This window comes from Chiloscyllium punctatum, chromosome 12 (genome assembly GCF_047496795.1).
Source record: "Chiloscyllium punctatum isolate Juve2018m chromosome 12, sChiPun1.3, whole genome shotgun sequence".
In the NCBI taxonomy this organism is placed as follows: Eukaryota; Metazoa; Chordata; class Chondrichthyes; order Orectolobiformes; family Hemiscylliidae; genus Chiloscyllium; species Chiloscyllium punctatum.
Window position 1 is genome coordinate 22426107 of NC_092750.1, and position 23843 is coordinate 22449949.

At 40.3% G+C, this 23843-nt stretch overlaps 1 protein-coding gene across 8 annotated transcripts in view; it reads left to right on the forward strand.

The window, feature by feature from the left end:
• The window catches only part of pbrm1 (polybromo 1), a 100595-nt gene extending 80201 nt beyond the window's left edge, over positions 1–20394 (forward strand). For 6 of the 8 annotated variants that reach the window (XM_072582067.1, XM_072582068.1, XM_072582069.1 and 3 more), the window contains 4 exons: positions 1217–1354; positions 16317–16396; positions 16595–16820; positions 19851–20394. In XM_072582067.1, coding sequence (XP_072438168.1) covers positions 1217–1354; positions 16317–16396; positions 16595–16820; positions 19851–20017 — 611 coding nt within the window. In that variant the 3' untranslated portion in view covers positions 20018–20394. Of the gene's footprint in view, positions 1–685; positions 739–1216; positions 1355–16316; positions 16397–16594; positions 16821–19850 lie in introns of those variants that run through there. The other 2 variants (XR_011962011.1, XM_072582072.1) reach the window with 2 other exon arrangements.
• The last annotated feature ends 3449 nt before the right edge of the window (positions 20395–23843 follow it).

Genomic DNA, 23843 nt, shown 5'->3' on the forward strand with positions numbered 1-23843 from the left:
GTTACTCTTGTTTTTGATTTAAAGTTTCAAGATGCCATCCGTTTTTCAACTTTAAATGTCAAACAAGTTTTGGCATTCATGCTAAAAGAGCTTTTAATCGTACCTATTGGATAAGAGAACGTTTTCACAAATCAAGAATTATTTGTGTGTTCTAAAGCAAAGGGATGATCAGGTTATTTGCAGTTATTCTGTGTGAATATTTTAGTTAAGTCCAAGGTTAAATCCTAAACATCTAACAGATTTAGTTTGAATAAATCCAATGTTAATGTTTAGATTTACAAACTAAATAGGCTACATAATTAGGGAGCCAATTCTTATTTCTGGTTACTTAACCAGACCAAAGGTTACATCAATCTCTTCTTGCAGCTAAGAGAACTGTCCTACAGTATGTGGAAAATAACTGAGGAAAAAAAAGCTCAGGTCACTACCTTCAGTGGGCACTGTCCTCCTCCTTTGAATGATGTTATCCTCCACATACCACACTCTTCACTGACCTCCAATCTGAACATATCTTTTAAACCAAGTCGTATGATTTAATTTCATACATGCATGCTTTACTGCTTGGCTTTTTGGGTGAATTTATAGATTTCTGAAAGAGGATGAATCATGTGGCTTACCTTAATTATACACTGAAAATGTGTTAAAGGGACAATGTCCCTGTGTTTTTCCCCTCATTGGATGACAGGACTTTGGTATGTGATGGATAATATTCAGAGAATGGAGAAGACCCTACCGAAGGTAGGTAAAGCTAACTTTTCAGTCATGAATTAGATTTTTGAATTAGACAATGTGTAGAGATTTGAGCAGACACATTTTATTACTATTCACATAGTTGGTAAAATGTGTATAATTTCATTATTGTTTGTGTTATTTCATTATCACTTACTAATAATGTCCATTCCTTCAAGTAGTTATAGATTTCCTCATCCATTAGTTTGTAGTGCATGCCTCATTATGCAGACCAAGGTTCCCTCTAAGTATTCAAGTGGATTAAAAAATAAATCAACATGTTAATGACTGGAGAAGCCGATCATAAGTTCAATAATAACATTTCCTTTATGTGTGCACTACAAATTACCAATCCAAAATTACTCATGTAAGAGAGAGCTTTTCTTTAAAAATGCCACAGCTAATTTAGAGGGAACATTGATGCAGACTGTGTTGCATGGTATTGACATCCTTGATGCATGTTTGAAATTTGTTGTTATCCTTTAAGGCATGATAGGTGGCTACCCACAGGGCATGCCACCATTACAAGGCCCAGTTGATGGCATGGCCAGCTTGGGCAGCATGCAGCCACTTCACCCTGGGGTGCCTCCACCACCCCACCTTCCCCCAGGCATTCAACCATTGGGTAAGAATATCATTACTAGATCATTATCATGTTTGTAATGTTTCACCCTGCTTTAAACAGCCATTGATGCTAATTGTATACAGTTCAGCAAGAGATGGTTAGAGAAAAGTTATAATTATGCCATTCACTGTAGTTTTATTATAGAATTGGGGAAAATCAACTACATTGAAAATTTTGTAGATTGAATAATTTATTCTAATTTCTCAGTATATTTTTCATTTTGAAAGTAATGATGCATTTTTTGACCTAATTGCCATGTTCTGATCTGTTCTGCTGAAATAAATGTAAAGAATTTTAGTGGTGAACATTCCACTGATTTCTTTAGTATAAGAAGGCAATTACTTTCTATCAAATTGTTATTCTGAATGTAAGATGTTCTCCAAACAAATGACTTTCTATAACTTATTCACAAACAATACTGAATGACAACCAGGATTTTACTTATAGCAATGACCGAGGCGAACCAGTGGATGTGATGTATTTGATTTTCAAATGTCGATATTGATAAGGTCACAGGAGGCTAGTGAATAAAATTAGAGCATGTGGGATTGAGGGAGAATAGACTAGCAAGGACTATGAATGGGTTAAAGAAAGAGAGCAGAGTGTAGGAATTAAGGGATCATTCTCAACCTGGTAGGCTGTTACTAGTGGGATACCACAAGTTAGTGCTAGGTTACAACTGTTCATAAGTCATATGAATGGTTTGGATATGGGTACTAATTGTTGTATTTCCAAATTTGTTGAGGACCCCTAACTGGACTGGAACTGTAAGTTCTGAGAAGGTACAAGGAGCCTTCAAAAGGATTTAGATGGATTAAATGAATAGGCTAGAATATGGCAAATGGATATAATGCAAATCAGCATAAGCAAATAGTGCAAGAAATTTCCTTTGGCAAAGAAAATGAAAAGGTAGAATATTTCTTAAATGGTGCGATGTTGCAAGTGCAAATGTCCAGGTGTCAGATCTCTTGGTGGGAGAGCATTTCAGTGGTAGTGATCACAACTCCTGGACCTTTATTATACACTTGGAGAGGGATAGGAGCAGATGGTATGGGAAAGTATTTAATTGGCGGAGGGGGAAATTACAATGCTATTTGGCAGGAACTTGGGCACCTAAATTGGGAACAGATATTCTCCGGGAAATGCACAACAGAAATGTAGATGTTGTTTAGGAAGCATTTGCTGATAGTGCCGAACAGGTTTGTCCCACTGAGGCAATGAAAGGATGGTAAGTTGAAAGTACCTTGGTTAACAAAGGATGTGGAACATCGAGTCAAGAGGAAGAAGAAAGGTTGAGGAGGCAAGGTTCAGTCAGGGCTCTAGAGGGTGAAAGGGTAGCCAGGAAGGAATTGAAGAATGGACTTAGCATGACAAAGCTTTAGCAGGTCGGATTAAGGAAACCCGAAGACATTCTACACTTGCTTGAAGAGCAAGAGAAAGGCCAGAGTAAGGGTAGGGCCAATCAGTGACAGTGGAGGGAACTTAACGCCTGTAGTCAGAAGAGGTAGGGGAGGTCCTTAATGAATACTTTGTTTCAGAATTCACTACTGAGAAAGACCTTCATGTTTCAGAGGACAGCATAAAACAGACTGATATGCTTGATTAGGTTGACGTTAAAAAAGATGTGCTGAAAATTTTGAAAATCATAAGGACAGATAAATCCCCTGGGCCAGATGAGATATACCTGAGATTACTACAGGAAGCAAGAGAAGAGATTGCTACACTTTGGCAATGATTTTTGCATTCTCACTGTCCACTGGAATAGTGCCAGATGATTTGAGGGTGGCAAATATTAATCCCTTGTTCAAGAAAGGGATTAGGGATAATCCTGGGAATTACAGACCAGTCAGTTTCTTGTCTGTGGTGTGTAAAGTATTGGAGACGATTCTGAGAGATAATATTTATGATTACTTGGAAAATCATAGTTTGATTAGCGATAGGCAGCATGGATTTGTGAGAGACAGGTCATGCCTTATAAAACTTACTGAATTCTTTGAGGTGGTGACAAATCAAATTGTTGAAGCTAGAGCTGTGGATGTGGTGTACATGGATTTTAGCAAGACATTTGATAGGGTTTCCCATGATAGGTATATTCGGAAAGTAAGGAGGCATGAGATACAGGGAAATTTGACTGTTTGGATACAGAATTGGCTGACCAATAGAAGACAGAGGCTGGTGCTCGATGGAAAGTATTCAGCCTGGAGCTTGATGACCAGTGCTGTTCCACTTGGATCGATTCTGGGACCTCTGCTCTTTGTGATTTATTTTTTATATAAATGATTTGGATGAGGAAGTGGAATGGTGGGGGTTAGTAAGTTTACTGATGACATGAAGGTTGGTGGAGTTGTGGATAGTGGACCGACTGTTGTAGGTTGCAATGAGACATTGACAGAATGCAGAACAGGGCTGATAATTGGCAGATGGAGTTCAAAGTGTGAAGTGATTCATTTTGGAAGGTCGAATTTGAATGCAGAATACAGGGCTAAAAGCAGGATTCTTGTCAACTTGGAGGAACAGAGGGATCTTGGATTGCATGGCTATAGATCCCTCAAAGTTGCTACCCAAATTGATAGGATTGTCAAGAAAGAATGGGATCTGTTGGCCTTCATTAGCAGGGAATTAAGTTTAAGAGTTGTGAAGTTATGCTGCAGCTCTGTAGAGCCCTCGTTAGCCCACACTTGGAATATTGTGTCCAGTTCTGGTTACCTCATTATAGGAAGGATGTGCAAGTTTTAGAGAGGGTGCACAGGAGATTTACCAGGATGCTGTCTGGACTGGAGGGCATGTCTTATGAAGAAAGGTTGAGGGAGCTAGGGCTTTTAACATTGGAGCGAAGAAGGATGACAGGTGACTTGATAGACATGTACAAGATGCTGAGAGGCATAGATAGAGTGAATGGCCATTCTTTCTTGACAATCCTATCAATTTGGGTAGCAACTTTGAGGGATCTATAGCCATGCAATCCAAGATCCCTCTGTTCCTCCAAGTTGACAAGAATCCTGCTTTTAGCCCTGTATTCTGCATTCAAATTCGACCTTCCAAAATGAATCACTTCACACTTTGGCAGAAATGGCTATCACAAGGGGGCATAATTTTAAGGTGAGTGGAGGAAGGTTTAAGGAAGATAGGTTCTTTACTCAGGGAGTGGTGGGTGCGTAGAAGGCACTGCCAGCAGTGGTAGTGGAGTCAGATACATTAGGAACATTTAAGCGACTCTTGGATAGGCACATGGAAGATAGTGGAATGAAGGGTATGTAGGTTAGTCCGATCTTAGAATAGGATAAAAGGCCGGCACACATTGAGGGCTGAAGGACCAGTACTCTGCTGTTCTGTTCTATGATGTCCAAAAAGATCCATAGCAGGAGGATTAAAGTACAGGAGCAGGAATGTCTCGCTGCAATTGTACAGGACCTTGGCAAGGCTATACCTTGAGTATTGTGTATAAACCTCTAAAATTCTAACAAGTCTAGACAAAATAAATGCAGGAAACATGTTCAAGGTGATGGGTAGTCCAGAACCCAGGGTCACAGTTTAAGGCTAGAGGATAAGCCATTTAGGACTGAGATGAGGAGAAATTTCTTCACCCAAAGAGTGGAGAGTCTGTAGAATTCTCTGCCATAGAAAATGGTTGAGGCCAAAACATTGAATGTTTTCAAGAAGGAATTATACATAGTTCTTGGAGCTAACGGGTATAGAGAGAGTGCGACACCAGGTTCTGTGTTGGATGATCAGCCATGATCATATTGAATTGCAGCGCAGACTCAAAGCATTAAAATGTGTTTTCCTGCTCATATTTTCTATGTTTCTAAAAATATTGAGAAAACTGGTTCTGTATTTCTGAGAGTTTTGAAGAATGAGAGGTTATCTAATTGAAATTTACAAAGTTCGTACTGGGCATGACAGAGTCCACATAGATAGAATACTTCCCCTAATAAAAACAAAGTGCCAGAGAAACTCAGCAGATGTGGTAGCATCTATCTATAGAGAAACACAGGTAATGTTTAGAGTCCAAGCAATTAATGATAGGTTTGACTTTTAGCTCTGGTGCTGCAACTAGCTTACAGCAATCATGCCTTTCTTCCTGTGCTAGAATAGATATTCTACAGATTTTGGTTACACTTAAAGCCATTACAGCACAGAAGATCACATGTCGCATCGTGTTCATGGCACCTCCTTATTGAGTAGTTCAATCAGTCTCAATCCCAGTCTCTGTCTCCATAGATCTATAGTTTGCTTCTGTCAACTGCCCATCCAATTTTTATTTTGAAATCGTACATCAACTCTGCTACTGGTATCCTTAGAAACAGTGAGTTCCAGATCAATGCATAAAATGTTCTTTCTCACTCACTCTGTATTGGTCAGTCATAATCTTTAATCTAGCACTCCTAGTCCTTGTGCTGTCCACTAATGGGAACAATGTTATTTTTGTCTTGTTTATCTAACCTTGTCATGAACCTGTGCATCGCTAACAAATTTTTCCTCGATATCCTTTTGTTTTAAACAAAAACAACCCAAGCTTCTCCAACTTAACCTTCGAGATAAAGATCTTGCAAGGACCTAGAATTGGGAGATCAGAACCTGGAAATGTCTCTAGTTAGATATAAGCAATGCCACAAACAGAAAAGTAGGTGATAGAGGAAGAAGCATAAGTGGTTTGGAGTACTGTAGAATGTATCAAATTTCAGGATAACATAAACAAAAACAGAAGTTGCTGGAAAAGCTCAGCAGGTCTGGAAGCATCTGTGGAGAGAAATCATTTATCATTTCGGGTCCAGTGACCCTTCTTCAGAACTGATGCTAAATGTTGGTTTATAAGCAGAGAATTGGCTGGGGGGAGGGGCTAAGGAGGAAACAATAGGTAGGGATAGAGCCCAAAGAGAGAGAACAGTTGGACAGACAAAAGAGTTGATAACGATCTGGCTGGGAGAGTGAATACGTTAATGGAGACTGTTAGTGGCTAACAATAGGTAGTGTGGTAATGGCAGACTGTGATAACAAAGCCTGGTGTGTGGATTAGGGGGCTAGGACATGGGGGAGTTCATGCCCTAAAATTGTTGAACTCAGTATTGAGTCCAGAGGGCTGCAGGGTCACCAAACAGAGACTGGGTGACTGCTTCACAGAACATCTACATTTTGCCCACAAAAAAGACCCTGAGCTTCCAGTTACCTGCCACTTTAACACACCACCCTGTTCCGTGCTCAACATCTCTGTCTCAGGCTTCCTGCAATGCTCCAGTGAAGCTCAGCGCAAGCTGGAAGAACAAAACCTCATTTTCTGTTGCCGCATTTCGAATTAGAGTCATAAAGTAATAGAGATGTACAGCATAGAAACAGATCCTTCGGTCCAACTCGTCCATGCTGACCAGATATCCGAAACTAACCTAATCCCATTTGCCAGCACTTGGCATCTATTCCCCTAAACCCTTCCTATTGGTATCCCCATCCAAATGCCTTTTAAATGTTGCCAGCCTGCACCACTTCCTCTGTAAGCTCATTCTATACACACACACCCCTCTGCTTGAAAGTTTTGCCCCTTAGGTCCCTTTTAAATCTTTCCTCTCTCACCTATATGCTCTAGATTTGGACTTCCTCACCACACTTGCCTATTTACCCTATCCAGACCCCTCATTTTATAAACTTCTATAATGTCACCCCTGAGTCTCTGGTGCTCCAAGGAAAACAGACCCAACCTATTCAGTCTCTCTCCATAGCTCAAAACCTCTAACCCTGGCAACATCCTTATAAATGTTTTTTGAACCCTTTCAAGTTTCACAACATCCTTCCAATAGGAGGGAGACCAGAATTGCATACAATATTCCAAAAGTGGCCGAATCAATGTCCTGTACAGTTGCAACATCCCTTCACAACTCCTATACTCTGACCAATAAAGGAAAGCATACCTATCCTATCTACCTGCAATTCTACTTTCAAGGAACTACAAGATGATTAGGGGGTTAGATAGGGTTGACAGTGAGAACCTTTTTCCGCGTATGGAGTCAGCTATTACAAGGGGGCATAGCTTTAAATTAAGGGGGGGTAGATATAGGACTGATGTTAGGGGTAGGTTCTTCACTCAGCGAGTCGTAAGATCATGGAATGCCCTGCCAGTAGCAGTAGTGGACTCTCCCTCTTTATGGGTATTTAAGCGGGCATTGGATAGGTATATGGAGGATAGTGGGTTAGTGTAGGTTAGGTGGGCTTTGATCGGCGCAACATCGAGGGCCGAAGGGCCTGTACTGCGCTGTATTGTTCTATGTTCTATGTTCTATGAACTATTGCTACAGTTTATGTAGCTACAGACACAACTGTTTGGAAGTGAGTTCCAGGATCTTGACTCAGCAACACTGAAGGAAGGTCCATACACTTCCAAATAATGATGGTAAGTTCCTTGGAGGGGAAGCTGAAGAAGCTCAGCAGAACTTGACAGCATCTATGGAAAGAGACACAATGTTAATATTTTGAGTTTGGTGTGACTCTTCAGAATCAGCAGTTTTGAAGTCAGCAGCTGTGACCCCCAGGTGGAACCCAAACTGAACATTGGTGAGCAAGTTACTACTAAGCTCATTGATCGCACTGTTGTTACCCCTTTCCTTCAATTTATTGATGATCGAGAGAACACTGAGGGGCAGTAATTGGCTGGATTGATTTATCCTCTTTTTTGTGTACAGAACATATCTTGGCAATTTTCCACATTGTCGGGTAGATGCCAGTATTGTTGCTCATTGAACCAGGGTTGATTCCCAGCTGATGCTGATGGTAGAATGGGAGATTTGCAGGACCGTGATGTTGCAGATAGTGTTGGGAGTACTGTGTAATTATGCTGCTGCTGATTGCCCACAGTTCTTTGTAAATTCCCAAATAAGCTGTTGCAACTATTCAAAATCTGTCCCATTTAACATGGGGATAGTGCTACACAACACTTTGGCAGGTGTTGGTCAGGAGTGGTGCTGTCAAACTACTTTTGATAATGGGCATTGAAGTTCCGCACCTAGAGTATATTCCACGCTCTTGCCACCCTGTGTTCAACATGGTGGAGTACTGATTCATCTACTGTGGTGGGGTGTTAAGTGATAATCAGGAGGTTTACGTGTCCATGTTTGACCTGATGCCATGAGACTTCATGTGATCCCAAGTCAACGTTAAGGACCCATAGGGCAACTCCCTCCTGTCTACATACTACTGTGTCCAGTGAGTTAGACAGATCATAATGAAGGATTGTGATGTTATTTTCTGGAACATGGTGTTTAAGGTTTGAGTTTATGAGGCTGATTGTCTTGCTGTTACTTGACTAATCTGTGAGATCACTCTCCCAGTTTTGGTACTAGCTCCTGGATGTTAGTAAGTAAATCTTTGCAGAGTCGACAGGCTGAGTTTGCCATTGTTGTTTCCTGTATCTAGGTCAGTGCCAAGCGGTCCATCTAGTTTCATTTTGTTTTTAGGCTGTTGGGTAGTTAAGAACGACATTAAGTGGGTCTAGAGTCATATGTAGACCAGGCCAAATAAAGACGGATATGGATAGACCAAATGGGTTTTTTTCAACAATTGACAATAGTCAAAAGGGACATATCAGGTCAGCGCCTCTTCTTTTTTACTTTGTAATAAGGGGACTAGCAGGGATGGCAGTGCAGAGAGGGCAATGTTCCTCCTTCATGAAGTTTGAGGTGAGGGACGCCATTAGTGTCCCATCCAAGTACATCTGCAGGAAGTACACCCAACTGTTGCTCCTCCAAGACCATGTTAGGGACTGGAGCAGGAGCTGGATGAACTTCGGATCATTCGGGAGGCAGAGACTGTGATAGATAGGAGGTACAGGGAACTAGTTACTCCTAGGCATGAAGAAAGTTGGGTGACTGTTCAAAGGGAGAAAATACAGTCAGTGGAGGGATCCCCTGTGGTTGTTCCCCTGAAAAATATGTATACCGTTTTGAATACTGTTGAGGGGGATGACTTACCAGGGGTATGCAATGGGCCAGTTCTCTGGCACAGAGCCTGTCCTTATTGAACAGAAGGGAAGGAGGGAAAGGAGGAGAGGGTTACTCACTGGGGACTCAATAGTTAGAGGCTCAGATAGAAGGTTTGTTGGGAACGAATGAGACTCGAGGTTGGTGTGTTGCCTCCCAAGTGCCAGGGTCCATGATGTCTCGGATCGTATCTTTGGGGCCCTGAAGGGGGGGGAGGGTTACAAGCCCCAAGTCATTGTCCATGAAGGAACCAACGACATAGGTAGAAAGAGGGATAGGGATGTAAGGCAGGATTTCAGGGACCTAGGGTGGAAGCTGAGAGCTAGAACGAACAGAGTTGTTATCTCTGGTTTGTTACCAGTGCCACGTGATAGCGAGGCAAGGAATAGGGAGAGATATCAGTTGAACACGTGGCTGCAATGATGGTGCAGGAGGGAGGGTTTCAGGTTCTTGGATAATTGGGTCTCATTCTGGGGAAGGTGGGACTTGTACAAACAGGACGGCCTTCACTTGAACCAAAGGGGTACTAATATCCTGGGTGGGAAACTTGCTGGTGCTATTAAGGTGGGTTTAAACTCGCTCAGCAGGGGGATGGGAACTGGAGGTGTAGTTGCAGTGCACAGGAGGATGAGAGTAGGAAGGACTGGGACAGGATTTCAGGGTCACAGGAATGTGCTGGCAGACAGTGAAGTGGTTTAAAGTGTGTCCACTTCAATGCCAGAAGTATCTGAAATACCTGGGACTTCGATGTTGTGGCCATTTCGGAAACATGGATAGAGCAGGGTGCGGAATGGATATTGCAGGTTCCACAGCTTAGATCTTTCATTAAGAACAGGCAAGGCGGTAAAAGAGGGGGAGGTGTGGCCTTGTTAGTCAAAGATAGTATAACGGTGGCTGAGAGAACTTTCGATGAACACTCGTCTACTGAGGTAGTGTGGGCTGAGGTTAGAAACAGGAGAGGAGAGGTCACACTGCTTGGAGATTTTTATAGGCCTCTGCAGAGTTCTAGGGAGGTGGAAGAGAGGATTAGCAAAATTATTCTGGGTAGGAGTGAAAGGAACAGGATGGTCATTATGGGGGACTTTAACTTCCCCAACATTGACTGGAAATGCTATAACTCTAATACGTCGGATGGATCAGTTTTTGGCCAATGTGTACAGGAGGGTTTCCTGCCACAGTATGTCAAAGGGCTGACAAGAGGGAAGGCCACACTGGATCACAGGTGTTTGATTTAATTGTAGGTGAGCACTTTGCAGAGAGTGACCATAACTCAGTTACGCTTAGATTACCGATGGAAAGGGATAGGTACATGCCACAGGTCAAGAGTTATCGATGGGGCAAGGGCAATTATAATGTGATTAGGCAAGAATTAGGATGCATAGAATGGAGTAACAAAATGCAGGGAATGCAGACAATGGAAATGTGGAGCTGTTTTAAGGAATAGATATTGAGTGTCCTTGGTAAGTATGTCTCTGTCAGGCAGGGAGGAATTGATAAAGTAAGGGAACCGTGGTTTACTACAGAAATTGCATCTCTTATTAAGCAGAAGAAGACTTATGTGTTGATGAGGCAAGATGGTTCAGATGGGGCGATGGAGAGTTACAGATCAGCTAGGAAGGATTTAAAGAGAGAGTTAAGAAGAGCAAAGAGAGGACACGAACAGTCTTCAGCAAATAGAATAAAGGAGAACCCTAAAGCTTTCTATAGGTATGTAAGGAATAAAGATGATTAGGGTAGGAAATGAGCCAATCAAAGACAGAAGTGGGAAGTTGAGTGTGAACCCTGTGGAGATTGGAGAGGTGCTAAACGAACATTTCTCATTGGTTTTCACTCAGGAAAAGGAGAATATTGTACAGGAGAAGAATGAGGTATGAGATTTTAGACCAGAAAGGATCGAGGTTAGTTATGAACAGGTGTTATCAATTCTAGAAGGAGTGAATGTAGACAAGCCCCCTGGGCCGGATGGAATTTATCAAAGGATTCTCTGGGAAGCTAGGGAGGAGAGAGCAGAGCCTTTGGCTTTGATATTTGAGTCATCATTGTCTACAGGTTTGGTACCAGAGGACTGGAGGATTGGAAATGTTGTGCCCTTGTTCAAGAAGGGCAGTAGAGATGACCCAGGTAACTATAGACCAGTGAGCCTTACTTCTGTTGTAGGAAAGGATTATAAGAGATAAGATTTATAATCATCTAGCAAGCAACAATTTGATTTCAGATAGTCAACATGGTTTCATCAAGGGCAAATAGTGTCTCACAAACCTCATTGAGTTTTTTGAGAAGGTGACCAAGCATGTAGATGAGGGTAGGGCAGTTGACGTGGTATAAATTGACTTCAGTAAAGCCTTTGATAAGGTTCCACATGGTAGGCTGTTGGAGAAAATGCAGAGGCATAGAATTGAGGCTGAGTTAGCAGTTTGGAATAGAAACTGGCTTTCTGAAAGAAGGCAGCGATTGGTGGTTGATGGAAAATATGCAGCCTGGAGTTCGGTTACAAAGATCTGTTTTGTGACTACTGCTGTTTGTCATTTTTATAAATGATTTGGATGCAGGCACAGGTGGATGGATTAGTAAATTTGCAGACGGCACTAAAGTTGGTGGAGTAGTGGAGAGTGTGGAAGAATGTTACAGGTTGCAGGGGGACTTGGATAAACTGTAGAATTGGGCTGAGAAGTGGCAAATGGAGTTCAATGCAGCTAAATGTGTGGTGATGCACTTTGGGAAGCATAACAGGAAGGTAGAGTACTGGGTCAATGGAAAGATTCTTGGTAGTGTGGATGCGCAGAGGGATCTTGGAGTCCATGTCCACAGATCCCTGAAAGTTGACATCCAGGTGGATAGTGTTGCTAAGAAGGCATACGGTGTATTAGACAATAGGTGCAGGAGTAGGCCATTCTGCCCTTCGAGCCTGCACCACCTTTCAATATGATCGTGGGTGATCATCCTTAATCAGTATCCTGTTCCTGCCTTATCTCCATAACCCTTGATTCAACTATCCTTGAGAGCTCTATCCAACTCTTTCTTAAATGAATCCAGAGACTGGGCCTCCACTGCCCTCTGGGGCAGAGCATTCCACACAGCCACCACTCTCTGGGTGAAGACGTTTCTCCTCATCTCTGTCCTAAATGGTCTACCCCGTATTTTTAAGCTGTGTCCTCTGGTTCGGCACTCACCCATCAGCGGAAACGTGTTTCCTGCCTCCAGAGTGTCCAATCCTTTAATAATATTATATGTCTCAATCAGATCCCCTCTCAGTCTTCTAAACTCAAGGGTATACAAGTCCAGACGCTCCAGTCTTTCAGCGTAAGATAATCCCGCCATTCCAGGAATTGACCTCGTGAACCTACGCTGCACTTACTCAATAGCCAGAATGTCTTTTCTCAAATTTGGAGACCAGAACTGCACACAGTACTCCAGGTGTGGTCTCACCAGGGCCCTGTACAGCTGCAGAAGAACCTCTTTGCTTCTATACTCAATCCCTCTTGTTATGAAGGCCAGAATGCTATTAGCCTTCTTCACTACCTGTTGTACCTGCGTGCTTACCTTCATTGACTGTTGTACAAGAACACCCAGATTTCTCTGAACTGTCCCTTTACCTAAATTGATTCCATTTAGGTAGTAATCTGCCTTCCTGTTCTTGCCACCACATTATCCACATTAAACTGCATCTGCCACGCATCTGACCACTCGCCTAACTTGTTCAGCTCATCCTGTAATCTCCAAACATCCTCATCACATTTCACCCTGCCACCCAGCTTAGTATCATCAGCAAATTTGCTAATGTTATTACTAATACCATCTTCTATATCATTAACATATATTGTAAAAAGCTGCAGTCCCACTACTGATCCCTGCGGTACCCCACTGGTCACTGCCTGCCATTCCGAAATGGAGCAGTTTATCACTACTCTTTGTTTCCTATCAGCCAACCAACTTTAAATCTAAGTTAGTACTTTGCCCTCAATACCGTATGCCCTAATTTTGCTCACTAACCTCCTATGTGGGACTTTATCAAAAGTTTTCTGAAAGTCCACTGGAATGGACATCTACTGGATCTCCCTCGTCCATCTTCAGAGTTACATCCTCAAAAAATTCCAGAAGATTAGTCAAGCATGATTTCCCCTTCATAAATCCATGCTGACTCTGACCTATCCTGTTACTACTATTACTTGGGCTTCATTCGTAGAGGGGTTGAGTTCCGGAGCCGCAATGTCATGCTGCAACTGTACAAAACGCTGGTGCGGCCACACTTGGAATATTGTGTACAGTTCTGGTCGCCATATTTCGGGGAGGGTGTGAAAGCATTGGAAAAGGTGCAGAGGAGATTTACCAGGATGTTGCCTGGTCTGGACGGAAGGTCTTATAGGAAAGGCTGAGAGACTTGAACCTGTGCTCATTGGCAAGAAGGCTAAGAGGGGATTTGATTGAGACTTACAAGATGATCAGAGGATTAGATAGGGTAGACAGTGACAGTCTTTTTCCTAGAATGATGACATCAGCATGTACGAGGGGGCATAACTATAAATTGAGGGATGATAGATTTAAGACAGATGTCAGAGGCAGGTTCTTTACACAGAGAGTGGTAAGGGCATGGAATGCCCTACCTGCTAATGTAGTCACCTCAGCCACATTAGGGAGATTTAAACAATCCTTAGATAAGCACATGGATGATTTTGGGATAGTGTAGGGGGACGAGCTGAGAATAGTTCACAGGTCGGCGTAACCTCGAGGGCCGAATGGGCCTGTTCTGCGCTGTATTGTTCTATGTTTTATGTTTCATGTTTCATGGTTATTATTAGATTTTCATGTTCAATTCAAACTTCGCTGTCTGCCATGGTACGATTTGAACCCAGATGTTCAGAGATTACTTGCATCTCTGGATTACTAGTCTAGCAACAATACCACATTCTCCCTTTACAAATGCATGCTGCATCTCTTTGATGAATGCAAACTTGGCTTTTTTTTCCCCTAATTATTATCAACCTACAGTTTTAGGAATTATCTTGCAACCTTTGTTGAATGACAGTGTTACATTTGACATTCTCTGGCACCAGCTCCACATAGAGAAGATTGCAAGATGATAACATGTTCTTCCACTATCTTCATTCCCACCACCTTTAGCAATCTGGGATGCAGGCTATCAAACCAAATGATGTATCCACTATAAGCAGTACCAGCCTTTCTCTTGCATATTGTCTGTGAATTTTCATCCAATCTTCTCCTTTCATTTCTGCATGTACTAATATTTTGGCAGCGCTTTCCTTCTTCATGAACAGTGAAAGAAAATATTCATTTATTGTCTTCTTTGTCCCTCAATGTGCCTTTATCTTTTGTGCTACCTACCCAGCTTCTTCTTAGAGTGAAAGCTACCCTTAATCCTTTCAAGTATTCTCTAATATCCCATAAAGTTTACATATCTTTATCAGCATAGGTGGTTCTCAGTAGTCTTGATATGTTCAATTGATTATTTTGCTCTACCACTTAACATGCAAAATAAACCTTAAGGTTTTGATGTTAAAGTTGCCAAGTTGCTGATTAAGTCAGGGGAGGACTTTCAGGGCACTTTTCTATGTAGTTGCTGTAAATATTTTCAGTATTTAAACAGCCAGCTATATCATTGTCAGTTGTGTTCTTTCAAGTATATGAAAGAGCATTCAATTTTCTATGGGTCATTTGACTTACAAGTGATGTCTTTATTGATTCTGTAATTGTAAAGATGGCTATGGCAGGAACTTTCAGCAGAAAAGAATTAAAAATGGTGCTAAAAATGCAACTTTACTTTAAACACTTTGAGGCTCAATGTTTTGAATTATTTAATTGTTACACTTTGTCTGAATTGTGATCTTTTAGTTTGGAAATTGTTTAAGTTGCTTGTCATTTTCCATCCATTTCAAAAGCAGATGAAGTAGCTTCAGATTATATCTGATATAAGCATGCTTTTTTTGTAAATTTCCACATTGACAAAGGTTTAAGATCTGTGACAAAAATAGAAATTACTGGAAAAGCTCAGCAGGTCTGGCAGCATCTGTGGAGAGAAATCAGAATTAACACTTCAGGTCAAGTGATCCTTCCTCAGAATTCAATCCAAAATGTTAACACTGATTTCCCTCCATAGGTGCTGCCAGACTTGCTGAGCTTTTCCAGCAATTTCTATTTCTGTCTCTGATTTACAGCATCCTCAGTTCTTTCGGTTTAAGATCTGTACTTCCTTCCTGGTTTTTAAACAGGGCTACACAGTATTTAAGGAAGGTCAGGTAACTGACTCCTAGTGTTTACAGGTGTTGCTTTAGACCACTTTCTAGAGTCTTTGGAAGTTTAAACATTTTTTGTACCCATGGAGAATCACTGGACCACTTAGCATCTCCCAATTAGGATTATATTGAAAACTCAACAGTTGAAGATATGTGAAAGCCAATGCCTTTACACTAAATACATTTTTACCACTGATTTTTTTTCTTCATCTAGTTAAAATTCAACTGGTAGGAAAATCAAGAACTAGTGGTTTTGTCTCAGAATTGTGGAGTGTCAACAATTTTAGATTGAGTCAAGGAGAAATTTCTTTACTCAGAAAATTATCTGTGTTTTTAAATTCTCCGTCTCAGCATGCTGATGGTTCTTGGTTGTTGAGTGTGTTGAAAATTGAGATTAATGGATTTTTGAACTTCAAGGAATATGTGGTTAGGGTGGGAAATTGGAGTTGTTAGAAATCAATCATGATCTATTGTAGGAACGGGCTTGAGGGATTGTGTGTCTTCTGCACACTCCTTCTGTGAAAAAGGAGTCATTACTAAATAAAGACTAATTTTGATAACTGTTTTCTATAAGTTAATTTAGCTGAAAAACCACCTTTTTTTAAAAAAGCACAGTTTACTTAAAATAATTTTTTTTATCTTCAGATAATAGTATCAAACTACAGTTGAGCATAGTGAACTTTAGGTTGGATTTGAATTAAGTTTCATCTAAATTTTCATGGTCCCCTGAAATGTCTTCCATTTAAACTGCAGGTGTTATCGGTCAGAGTGTAACTACCATGGTGGGAGGATCACCAACTGTGACCACGACAGGAACACCATATGGTCAGCAGGTAAAACAGATTATTTGTTTGGGTACATTTGCAATATATGATTTACCTTCATTGCTTTGAAATGCTAGGCATCATTAAATCAATCCATTTTATTAAAAAAAGTTACACTTCAATCACATTTTACAGTAAAAGCTGAGATTAGTAATTCTAATACAGTGTAATTCAACAACCTAATGTTTACAATAATTACTGTTTTAGATTGGTATTCATCCTAATCTTGGAGCTCAGGGTCAGCAGGCTCCACCTCCATATCCTACACAAGTCACAGCTCAACAGACTATCCAGCAGCAGCCATCAACACCAATGTTTGTGGCTCCTCCACCAAAAACTCAGCGGTTGTTGCACTCTGAAGCTTACCTGAGATATATTGAGGGGCTTAGTGCTGACTGTAATACTGTAAGCAAGTGGGACCAGTCCCTTTCAGGTAATATGCAATGTATGTAATTAATAACTCCAAAAAGAATGTCATTAATTAATGCAGCTTTTTGCAAAAATAATGCATTAGATTTTCAAGCTACTGACATGGACTGATAAGTAGGTGCTGGTTCGCAATGTATCTATTATAAAGAATTTTTTAAGTATCTATTATTTTCAAAGTTCCAAAAGAGAGGCAAGTGAATTTTAATATATGCAAATATGAGGTCATCTACTTTGTATCTAAAGAGTACAAAACAGGATATTTGCTAAAGTTCAAAAAGCCATTTGGGAGGCCAAAAACATATAAGATTAAAGAGATTAATTATATCAGCTTTTATATCCAGAGGAATAGAATACAAGTGGACAAAAGTCTTGCTTCAGCTAAATAAACCTCTGTACTAAAATTACAAAACACTTACAGATGGTGAAAGATGTTTGAAACTCAACAAATAGCAGTTGATACCAGATGAATTGATCATTTTAAAACTGGGATTGATAGACTTATGTTAACAGAAGGTATTAATGAATTTGGCAAAAAGTGCATACTCTATATTCAGTTCAGTTACAGATCAACTATGATCTCATTGATTGGGGAAACAGACTCTAGAAGACCGAAGGCCTGGTCTTATTCCTGTACTGCTATTGAGAATAATAATAATGTTGAGTCCTGAAGAAGGATCCTGCCCGAAACATCAATTCTCATACTCCTTGGATGCTGCCTGACCCACTGTGCCTTTTCCAGTGCCACGCTTTATCAACAATAATAAGTGTTGTTCACTGTGCTTTTTAAAGGTATTCTTTAGCTCTTTTTGAAATCCAAGCATAAATTCAGCAAGGCAGCACTCTTTCTGATATTGGATACATTAAACACTGAGATCAGTACTGTAAACAGAAAATGTTGGAAATCACAGTGGGTCAGGCAGCAGCCATGGAAAGAAAGAAAGCTAACATTTTGAGTCTCGCTGACTCTTCATCAAAGCTGACATGAAGTGTGGAGGGGGCAGCATTTATGCAATATTGGGGGAGTGGAGTTCTGCGGGAGAAAGGCTGCTGATTGTTTTGCCAATCTCACATTCCAATGATGTGTCTAACTGCCAAACTGGGAAGAACAGATATAGTCCCATTGGAATGGGGGAAGGGAAGAGAGAACGTGGTGATATAGAATGAAACAAGTTAAGCTAAAAGAAGGGGGTGGAATGGGTGTAGGTTCACAAGCTGAAGGTGTTGAACTCAGTTTTAAAGTACAGAAGATTGTAAAGTGCCTAATCTTAAGACAAGATGTTGTTTCTCCAGTTTGTGCTGTGATTCACTGGAGCTTCCAAGGGTCTAAACAGTCTTTCCGGGCAAAGCAGCATTTCACCCGTACCTCCTCCATTCTGATCTATTGTATTCGCTGCACCCAATGTGCTCTACTCTACATTAGAGAAAACAAAAGCAGACTGGGTAACCACTTAGCAGAACATCTCCAGTCTGTGCGCAAACATGACCCCCAACTTTCCCATAACCAGTCATTCTAACATAACATTCTACTCATATGCCCGTTTATCTGTCCTTGGCATGCTGCAATGCTCCAGCAAATCACAGTGTAAACCGGAGGAACAACATCTCAACTTCGGACTAGGCACTTTACAACCTTCTGGAGTTAATATTGAGTTCAACACCTTCAGATTGTGAACCCACTCCCATTCCTTCCCTTTCTTTCAGCTTTACGTGTTACATTCTCTGTCACCATGTTCTCTCTTCCCTCCCCTCACTCTAGCGGGACTATCTGCTTTATTAGATTAGATTACTTACAGTGTGGAAACAGGCCCTTCGGCCCAACAAGTCCAAACCGCCCCGCCGAAGCGTACCCACCCATACCCCTACATCTACATCGACCCCTTACCTAACACTACGGGCAATTTAGCATGGCCAATTCACCTGACCTGCACATCTTTGGACTGTGGGAGGAAACCGGAGCACCCGGAGGAAACCCACGCAGACACGGGGAGAACGTGCAAACTCCACACAGTCAGTCGCCTGAGGCGGGAATTGAACCTGGCTCTCCGGCGCTGTGAGGCAGCAGTGCTAACCACTGTGCCACCGTGCTCTTCCCAGTTTGGCAGTTAGGCACAGCCAATCTGCCATTCTCACATTCCAGTCACTTAATCTGCACTACCAGCTGCCTTTCTCTCCCACCACTCCACTTACCCCACTATTACATAAATGATGGCTTGTTCACACTTCACTTCAGCTCTGGTGAAACGTTACCTAGCCTCGAAACGTTAGCGTGCTCTCTGTCCATGGATGCTGCCTGACCCGCTGTGATTTCCAGCATTTTTTATTTTCAGTACAGTTTCCAGCATCTGCAGTAATTTGCTCATCAGCACACCCAGGTCATAAACCCCTGATGTTTCAGCCTTTAAAAATTTTAATTTTGTTTAAAAATTAATCGCTGAGAAATTGACTGAAATAGCAACTTTATAAAATATGGGCCGTAACATCTATCTTTTTCAAAATATAGTAATTCTGTTGAACCTAATCAGATAAAAAACATAATGACAATGTTTACACTCATATCTGGTAAACTAAAAGAAATCCTTATCTGCTTGCATTTTATAGATTGAATTTTTAAATATGTTACTACTCCTAACAGAGGATTTTCAATGCATTCATGTTAAAATAATTTTCAGTTGCAGGATGGTAGTGGAGGGACCATGAAATAAAAACATAAAATACTGGAAATATGCACCATATCTGGCAACACCTATGGAGAGAAACAAAGATAATATTTTGGATTGATGCACTCTATCTGAAATGAAATTTCTAATTTCATGGACCTGAAATTTATTTTGTTTCTCTCCACAAATACTACCTTACCTACTGAGTATTTTCAGTGTTTTGTGTTTTATTTCAAATTTCCAACATCTGCATTATTTTGCTTTTAAATGGAGAGATCATGCTGTGGCTTTATTTTTCAGCTTTGAGCCACACTTGCCCAAAATTATAAAGTTAATACATACACATATATATCACATTATCTTGTGCTCCTTTACAGCAAGAAGACAAGATGTCCATCTTACTAAAGAACAAGAGAGTCGGTTGCCCTCTCACTGGTTAAAGAGTAAAGGTGCTCACACAACCATGGTTGATGCCCTATGGCGATTACGTGACATCATGCTCCGGGACACTCTAAATATTCGGCATGCATACAGTCTGGAATAATGTGTAAATTGCTGTTACATTACCACCATTTGTTATGATGCAAGAGTTATGTGAAAAGTGTGACTGTGTTTTAGTACCTATGGGGAAATGGTAGTACAATTTATTTTACTGCATTTCTTGTAGGGTCAAATTGTATTTGTTTTTATAAAGACTTTTTAAATACGCTGTTACTGGACATTTCAATTTACTACTGTTGGACTCTGCTATAGTCTTATGGGAAACCTTATTATATTTTTGCACTGATTCTGTCGCTTGGATAGAATTCAGTTTAATTTTTCACTGGTACTTGGGAGAATAAGTATGCTTGCTCAGTACATTTGTGTTATAATGAGTCTAATTTGAACATTTTTCATTAATAAAAAGAAAAGTACATCCAAGGATTGCTCGTAACTTATGTTATTACATCTTGTGGATTTTATTCATTAGGCGCTGAACTCCGACAGATTGATCTCAATTCCGTTCTTTTATTAATCATTAAACAATATTGCTTGTCCATGGACAATTTATGAATATTCAGTTACATCATTGGTAGCCCGTTATCCAGGTTACATGTGTGACTATCCATGAAAAATAGAGCTTAAATCATTTAATCATATAAGTGACATGTTCCAAGCTTTCTGTAAGTTTCCCCCTTTTAAAAAAAATCCATAAATAGTTAATTGTGTACAGTGAAACCAAACGACCACACTCTAGATGCACACCCCATGATAAGATACACGTTAGAAAAATTAGTCTAACAGTATTGAAGTGGAAGGTGGATATTTTATACACAATTTCATTATAACTAAAAAAAATTGTTATGCAGTAAGTTTCCCTCCTCAAATATACTAAATGTTCATTTTTTGAAGTCTCTCTGAAAACAATTGGTAGGGCAACTTGTTTTAATAGTTTGAAATCTGAAGAGATTTCCAAAGAACAAGATTCTCATTTTGTTCCTTAGATTATGAAATTTGAGACGTGTGATTCGCTTTACTTTTAATAACATAAAATTTGTGAGAGACTCTATTATGATGTTCTGGAATGTTGGACAGAAAACATTGTGACCCCAATAATAAAGCTGCTGTGAGTGAAAATGAAATCCCACTATCATGTTTAAGAACTACATTACTGTGCTATTGTGGTCCGGATTCCCTACTGATTTGTTCGCAGAGGAATCAATCTTCAACATATAGATGTGGGTCAATTCCTGCACCTGAGTCTTAGATTCTTTTACAAGGGTGGAATTTTATAGTCCTTCACTGATGCATTTGCAGATGAGAAGTCAGTGTTAAATTTTATCAGGTGATTTAAAATTTACCAGGTGATCTTCCTGTCGCCTACCTCCCATCCTGCCTTAAATTTTTCTTAAGGGCCTCAATCCAGGGAGAGGTTGGCACATTGTGGGGAAAAAACCTGGCAGATGGAGTTTATTAAAGGAAGGTGTGTGGTCATGCATTTTAGAATTAAAGGCAAACTCATATTTAAATGGAGAGACTCTAAGAAAGTGTAGCAAAGAGGGATCTGGGTGTTCTTGTGCATAAAATACAAAACATTAACTTGCAGATGCTTCAAATAATCAAGAAGGCAAGAGGATTTTGAGCTTTATTGCAAAATGACTGGAATTTAAAAATAGGGAAATTGTACAGGATGTTGGTGAGGCCATACCTAGAGTACTGTGTACAGTTTTGGCTTCATATTCAAGGAAGGGTGTACATTGGAGGCAATTTAAAAGAAATTCACCAAGCTGATTCCTGGGATGAAAGCATTGACTTATCAAGAACAGCTAAACTATTTACTAGAGTTTAGAAGCATGTAGGATGATCTAATTGAAACATACAAGGTTTGCTGTGCTCTTCCAGCACCACTAATCCAGTATTTGGTTTTCAGCATCTGCAGTCATTGTTTTTACCTCTGAGGAGGCTTGACAGGGTAGATGTTTAGAAGGTGTTTCTGCTAGTGGGAATCTCAAACAAGGGGAAATAGTACAAAACAAGGGGACGCTAATTAAAAACTAAGATGAGAAGAAATTTTTTTCCCTGATGAGTGAATGCCTGGAATTTGCCACCTCAAGGTTGGCTAGGTCATAGAAATATTTCAAATAGAAAGTAGATAGATTTTCGAAATATTGGGGAGTTGACGGCTAAGAGGAGCAGAAACAAAAAAGGGGTTCAGGCCTGGGGAAAATCATCCATGATCTTGAATGGTAGGACAGGCTTGATAGGCTGAATGGCCTACATCTGCTGCTATTTTTCATTTTCCTCTGTCCCCAGAATTACCTGGACTGTTCAGCATTGTGGAAAATTCCATAATCCCAGCAGTGGTCACTTTCCTGGTTATCCTGCATCGACGACAGAGCTATCAGCTAATCTGATTACAACAGCTCTCTAAGTGGGACTTCAGCCTGAGACTGGGGTGTAGATCTCTCTTTAAAGCAATTAATACTGCTCAAATATTAACTTGTTGTGGGGAAGTTATCAAGACCCAAGACGTTCTTCCCCATCCCCAACTTTGTAACCAAATTAGGGAGGACTATAGCATAATATACTGCAATATTCAGCCCCATGTGTCTGAGACCAGTAAAGCAGCTTCTGTTACTGTGGGGGGAAAAAACATTCAGAGTTTGCAGATGTGACATGTATCGTGATAATTGTATGTAATAATGCACTATCAGCAAAAAGTTCTCTCTAGACAGTTTACCATCAATTGCACCTGCATAACACTCCAGTATCACCCAAACTTAGAACCTCCAATATTTCTCTTTATTTTTTGACGTGAAGAAAACTGTCATCTTAGGAAGTGCTAGATTGAGGCCCTCATCCTTATTGGTTCTTCAACAATTTAATTATGGATCGATGGATAACTGCAGATAGAGAAATAGTAACAAAAATAGAGTGCTGGAGAAACACAGCAGGTCTGGTAGTATCTGTTCAGAGAAAAACAGAGTTAACACTAACAGTGACCTTTAGTGTTTGTAGTTTGTATGTCAACACTTTCCTCTCATAACCTAATCCCAAAACATAGTGTCAATAGCCTTTAACTCTCTTCTAAAATATGTAAAGGTAACTGATGCAAATTCAATGACAGATATTTGTTTCATATGATAATTTAAGGCAAAATCTCTACTGATTATAAAGGTAAGTTTGATAATGAATGAAAACACTTAACTCCAATTATTTTCTAAAAAGGCTTGAATTCTTTACCACATATTTAGCTGTTGAGCTCTATAATTCTCACATGGACTTTTTTGTGGACAGGAAAGTACTGCAGTTTGGTCTTAAATGAATTCTGGAATTAGGCTTTGCTCATTGAAATCTAAAAATAAGTAGGGCAAAGTGGTCACCTGGTATTTACATTTATTTTCCCCAGTAGAGAGAAGAAAGCACCCTAAATTGTAGAGTTTACAAGATAATGTGTATCAAGTCACTTCCAAAGAGTTTTTGAGCTGTAAACAATCATATAGAAAGAAAGGAACAGTTAGGTAAGATATCAACTATGAAATTGAAAATGTGTGAGGCGAAGTAGGTAAGATCATGGCAATACAAGTATTAACAAAGATATTGTATGTCAAACAATGTGTTGAGAAATTCAATGGCATGGGAAACGCAAAATGAAATATTAAACATTGTGGAATTATTTGACTGTGATTAATGTAGAGGCTAGGATATTAAAGGTAAAGAACAAATTTGGCCCTGTCATTAATGTTAAGTAAAAGGAAGTGGAAATGGAAACAGAAAATGGTATCAATACTCAGCAGATCCCAACAACATCTGTAGATAGGGAAACAAGGTGCATTTAATGATTGCATGGTGGCTATATCACCTAGCTGAAGAGCTGGTTGCAACGTTGT